The sequence below is a fragment of the Hordeum vulgare genome, chromosome 2H, assembly GCF_904849725.1.
Source record: "Hordeum vulgare subsp. vulgare chromosome 2H, MorexV3_pseudomolecules_assembly, whole genome shotgun sequence".
In the NCBI taxonomy this organism is placed as follows: domain Eukaryota; kingdom Viridiplantae; phylum Streptophyta; class Magnoliopsida; order Poales; family Poaceae; genus Hordeum; species Hordeum vulgare.
Window position 1 is genome coordinate 542,685,187 of NC_058519.1, and position 6,000 is coordinate 542,691,186.

General features: G+C 46.4%; 2 protein-coding genes across 2 annotated transcripts; one reads left to right on the forward strand and one right to left on the reverse strand.

Annotated features, from left to right (window-relative positions):
- Positions 1-2,103: 2,103 nt before the first annotated feature.
- On the reverse strand, positions 2,104-2,590 carry LOC123428613. The gene has a single exon (XM_045112829.1). The coding sequence runs from the start codon at positions 2,503-2,505 to the stop codon at positions 2,104-2,106; it is 402 nt and encodes a 133-aa protein (XP_044968764.1). The 5' UTR covers positions 2,506-2,590.
- Positions 2,591-4,317: 1,727 nt separating this feature from the next.
- On the forward strand, positions 4,318-5,350 carry LOC123430469. Its single transcript, XM_045114341.1, has one exon. The coding sequence runs from the start codon at positions 4,559-4,561 to the stop codon at positions 5,105-5,107; it is 549 nt and encodes a 182-aa protein (XP_044970276.1). The 5' UTR covers positions 4,318-4,558; the 3' UTR covers positions 5,108-5,350.
- The last annotated feature ends 650 nt before the right edge of the window (positions 5,351-6,000 follow it).

Genomic DNA, 6,000 nt, shown 5'->3' on the forward strand with positions numbered 1-6,000 from the left:
TAAAAGTGGACATGCCTTGCATTGGGACTTACATCATCACAAGCGCCCTAGTCGTCATCGGGACATAAAACCTTCTCCCGCCTGCTCGGTCGCCATGGGCAAGAAGCCAACAAGGGCTAGCGTTGGCGATGCTTCATGAACAGAGAGATGTTCCCCTGCAATAGAGAAGAGAGGGAGCTTCAGGAACAAAGCACCAACTCGAAAAGTCCAAATCAAAAACCAGAGAGAGAGAGGGAGAGAGAAGTGCTGGAGAAGGCACCTTTTCCATGGCGCTGACACAGGCAGTATGAATCTGACTATGTTTACTTCTTACTGGAAAGCCACTTAAATCGTGCTCTGTGTTTCGGTTTACAAATTTCTGACGATTATGTATGGCTTAATGTTTATACCTGTCGATTTCAAGGGTCTTCTGAACATATCGGTTCTTGATCTTGCATATGCATGCATCTATTGAAGATAAATAAGGCTAATTAGTCTGCCCCTGCTCAAACTTCAGTTATTCTATCTAATTTCTAGTCAGCCTGCTTTCAACCAGCTATGGACTGTTGAGCAACTTGGGTATATAACATATCTTTCTCTGAGGTACGTCCTTTCAAGAGAAACATGCACGGTTTGGCTGACCTCACAAAGCGTGACACCAAACTAAGAATTAATGAATTCATCACAGTGCTCCTGTTTGGCTGGCCTCCTGTACTTATTGCCATTTTCTGTAAAGCAAGTGTAGCAAAAGCATACTGATAAAAAAGAAGGTTCATCACTTTTGGCAACACATGCACTTTAGTTTCCCATTGGAGTAGGCAGCCAAAAATATGTTTTGAAACTGAAATGGAACTAATAGCAAATAAGACCATAGTCGCAATTCACAGTGTGTGTGTCTTCTAGTAAGTGCAATCTCAGCTATCATTCAGCAAGGCTAACTGTTGTTAGCATTGCAACAACTGTCAGACAGGTTATCCAACATATTAGAGATATATGGCTGTTCAACCAAAATATCATACTGAACAACAGAAGTTCAGTGGTAAGTTACAGATCCCAAACGCATACTCTTGAGTATTTTGTCAAATGTCATCTACAATAGGAGACAAGGAAATGTTTTTAGAAAATATACTTGAGGGTCATCAGAACTTCCAAATAGTCAATCGGAGGTATGCTCCAAGAATGTAATAGCACCACCAAGATTCTTCTCATTCACACTCATCTGATATCACTTCCTCCTATAGCACCACCAAGATTCTTCTCATTCACACTCATCTGATATCACTTCCTCCTATATATAAATGTTATCAACTAACATTGTATCTTTAGTTTAGATCACTTAACAGACAATAATTTTCCATTTGCATGCCTTTAGGATACAATTGCATGCGATTGTTTTAGTATCAGCAGGCAGTCATGTATAAGTATTGCAGAAAATGCAACCCTGAACTCCAAATGTTCATATGTCATGAATTAGAGAAGGTCAAGTGTTCCAACCTTCACTAACAAGTCCAAGGGTCTCATACTGGATTGATGAATCTGGGGTGCACGACTTCAGATCCTCATCTTTGGTTTTCTGACTGCTACCTTTGATCTTTTCATGCAAAACAAATTTATATTTCACCCATACACACTCCATGATAGTACCGGGATCGTTGCTGGAGGGGTAGTACTCTCTGAAAGCCTGTGACACAAAGAGGCAAAACCAAGGAGTTATGCACTGAGGTAACTGCAAGGTCCAGCTACTGCACTTCTGTGAGAAAGCATGATCTTACGCAATACATATTTTTCCATGATCAATAAGGATACATGTTACCTAGGCCATCGTCGGTTGCCGTTGCCGCTGCACCGTCATGCTCATTATCCTCCCCGCATTGAGCACCTCCTGGACTGGGTGAACAATAAATGAGATGGCAAGCGACTCCGATCTAGATCGAGGTCGTCGTATGCGAGGAAGGTCGCTCCAGGTCTCCGTAGACAGGGAAGGTCGATTGGATGACGACGACGACTGGATGAAATTGTCGAGGAGGAGATGCCGCCGATGGCTCCGTTGAGAAGGCAAGTGGATCGGGGACATGTCCCTCTGGATGGAGAATGGAACCGGGGCAGGTGTTGACGATCAGAAAGCTAGATCCCATGGGTGAGAGGAGAGAAGGGGGCCCCGTCAAAGGCTTGCGCCAACGCGACCGCGGCGCCCCACGCGCCGGAGCCGAACGCGAAGTTGTCATCGCCGACGACGAAGTTGGCCTCGTTGGGCCCGACCACCTCCTCAAACGAGGGGGCGTCGGGGCGGCTCCAATCGACGGCCCCGTCGGAGGCCTGCGGCAGCGCGACCGCGGCACCCCCCGCGCTGGAGCCGAACGCGAAGGTGTCATCGCCGGCGACGAAGTCGACCTCGTTGGGCCCGACCACCTCCTCCAACGCGGGGGCGACAAGGCGGCCAGATGGAGGCGGCCTCTTTCCTCCCGCGCGAGCATGGCCGGCGGCGGCCTCCCTCCCCCCGCGCGAGCACGGCCGGCGGCGGATCATGAAACGGCTTCCCTGCCTGGCCGGGTGGGAAGAAGAGAGGGGAGATCGTGGGCATCACGAGATGGAGGGGATCGGGATCGAGGAGGTTGGGAGAAAACGGGGTCATGGTCTGTGGATGCGGCTCTTTTGTTTTTTTTCTAGTATCCAACCGAGGAAATGAGAAGGGTTAGCAGGAGCGGGATCGCTAGACTGGGAGGTACAGGTTTTATCGTGGGTTAACCGGTTTGGTTTAAGGAGGGATAAAAAAAATCGATTGGTTTAAGGAGGGATAGAAAAAATAAATCAGTGAAACTCTGGTGGTAGAGACGGGGGATCGCACGAGGTCGAACCATCACGACGACGGCAGATCCCCTTTAATAATAGAGATTGAAAAATATTTGACCTTTTTTAGATAGATAGATCTCAAACCTAAGGTTTGATCCTTGGGATGCGGTTATAATGTACTTCTAACCATATTATTATAGGTTAGTTCTCCAGTTTAGTAACAGCTTGTCTCTTGGAATCTAAAATAGAAGGTCTCGAGATTTTGATATGATGTTTTTTTATTGAATAATTTGACACGGTGGTTAAAGGGAGCTCATATTCAGCGCGCTGGGCGCTGGGGGAAAGGTGCAGCACGCACCCCTGGCTCCCCCCACGATCGAACTTGGGTTGGCCCAGGTGCGAGTAGGGCTCCCCTGTTTTTTTTATTCCTTAAAAAATAGGATCTTGAAAGAAGCTTAGAATTTCAAATATAATCACTAATACGAAAAAAGATAATATAATTTTTCTAAAAAATGAACATTTGTAAAGAAATTTAACATTTTGGGTATAATATGAGCAAAATTTAAATTCACTAAACATTTTCTAAATTTGATGGGAAAATTTTGGATTCAAACACATTCTTTCGATTTTAAGAAAATAAATAAAATTCACGAATTTTATTAAAATAACTTTGATTTTTTTAATTTAATGTACAAATCTTCATTTCAGTGGCCAAATTTTGATTTCAAAAACATATTCAGCAAAATTTGAAAAATTGTCTGAACCAATTTTGAAAAACGTTACAGGCTTTCAGGAAATCTTTTTAAAATTTGGAAATAATGAAAACTAAAAACAAAATGTAAAAATAGGAAAAAAGGAAAAAAGAAAAAGAAGATGCGAAAAAAAACAAAGGAAAAAACAGAAAACAAAATCCGGTTTGGGGAGACGGAAATCAGCTAGTTAAGACGGAACATGTGGGCAGCAGCGGAGTCGAGGGTGGGTACGTGCACGGTCGCTACCAGGCGACCTTCTGCGACGTCCTCTTGGATGTCATGATGGAGCAGTGAGGTTTCATCATCCGGGAGTACACATAGATGTTTATACACGCAGGTCACAGCTGGACGATGGTGCATCCTCTGGTGAGTTGTTGGTTGGAGGCTGACAGTTATGGTGTCCTTCTCGGATGTCATAGTCCTGTAGGGGTGTTAGTTCTAGAGTTTGATGGCGTGTAGAAATGTTCCCCGATCGGATTCGTTCAACAGCAATGGTCTTGCTTCAAGTAAACTATATTGAAGGTCTGTAAAGCTGTAAATCAGTGATGGAGTCGCGTCAAGTTCGAGTGAAGAAGTGATGTATCTCCTTTTCCTTGATGAGGAGGGACATGCATTGGTTGTTGTGTAGAATTATTTTATTTTTAGTCCTGTAATGTTTGTATTTACGTGTTTCGTCACTGAATATTTATTTTATTAATGGAACACCTATTGCCATGAAAAAAATAGGTTAGTTTTTTTTTTAAGACAACCTTGTCAAGCTTTATTTAATCTGTCGTAACATTTATAGGGATAAAGGTCAAATCTCCGGCAAAGCCTAACCAAACACCACGGCCAATTCCGAACAAAAATGCGTGCTTAGTAACATTGTAAGTCACAAAATTCGAGCTCCTATACTCGTGGACAAAATTACAAAAAGTAAATTTACTTTTTTTTGAGAGAAAGAAAGTAAAATTACTAGCGTGGAAGGATTTGACCAACGTTATGGGCTAGTTGGAGCCTGCCAATGTTTTGTTTTTTGAGGGATTAGAGCCAGCCGAATGACGGAACCACAGCGAAGCCCATTCTCCCGTCACGTCGCCCAAATCCAATCCACGAAGATGGGCCTGAGCTTCTCGAAGCGCGTGGACGCGGCGCTCCGGCGGGCGCCGGCGTTCGCCGTCGCCTGCGACGCCGCCTTCAACCGCTGCCTCGCCGACGCCCAGCACGCCTTCTCCGGCGTCCGCCCCTACCAGCTCGCGGACGCGTCGGCTCACCTCCACTCGGCCCTGCGGGGCTCCCTCCCTCTCGTCCGCCGCTGGGTGCCCTCGCCGCCGCCGCGTGTCCGCGTAGATTCCGCGCTGCGCGCCGCCGGGCTGGAAGGCGCCGGCGAGCTCTCGCGGGCTCAGTTCGGGGAGTTCGCGGCGGAGCTGTTCAGGGAGGCCGTGCTCGCCGGCGCGGCCGAGGCGGCGCTCGTCCGTGCCCCGGCCGGCGCGGCCGGGGTCCTCGGGGTGGCCATCGTGTCCCGCGCCGGCGCCGGGGCAGCTGGGAAGTTGGTCGCCGCTTACGCCGCCGGCGTCGCCGCTGCTGTTTACCTCAGCTTGGGCTAGGTCTTCTCGAGTCGTAAATCTGCACAATAAACTGCTTCTACTTCTCCGATGTACTCCGTATTCTGTAGAGATGTTTCTTGCGTAGTATGGTCAGTGAAAAGAGAGTGCAACGCATCTGCTGCTGTGTTCTTGTTCCTCGGATGCCTCCAGATTAAGCTGGATATTAAACCGTATCAAGACTGGATGTAACGGATCAACGATGAAGCTCTGAATGTAATCTGATCAGCAGCAATATGCAGTCAACAGTAGGGTGCCACTGTCACTAGCCTGGGCAATGGGCATCATGTCAATCGTATTCAAGAGTAGGTATATATGCGTAATCTGTAGCTAAAACATGTGTAGTTTTGTACGAGCAACCACGGCACAGCATCGTATATCAGTCGGAGAAAGTTGAGAGTTTCATCAGATGTAAGCAAGTGGAGTTCATATAATGTGCCCCCAACTGGCCGCTTGGACTCTGAAGCCGGGAGACGCTCTTGGTTATGCTCTTTTACACTTCTGCATGGAGAGGAGAGCCGAGAGCTCTGTCCAAGCAGAAGCAAACAGCTACGTTCTTTCAACGAAATCTGCCATATCAGAACTTGGCACCACGGGGAACATACAAACCTGTGCGGCTAAACGAGGTGCATCAAAGCATGTGCCATGCTCCACCTGGCAAGACCGCAAGATAAATGATAATCATCTACTCTGGGGGTGTTTCTTTACACGGAATTTTTGGTGTAAAGATTAAAAAAAGTTCCTTTTAATCCCATGTGAAAGAAACAAGATAGATTTTTAGGGACTAAAAGAGAGTATTTGTGACTAAAAGAAGAAGTCCCTATGGAAGGGTTTTTTTGAGACTTTTTTAACATTTTTTCCAACAGTGTCCTACTTTTAACATGTCATTTAATAAC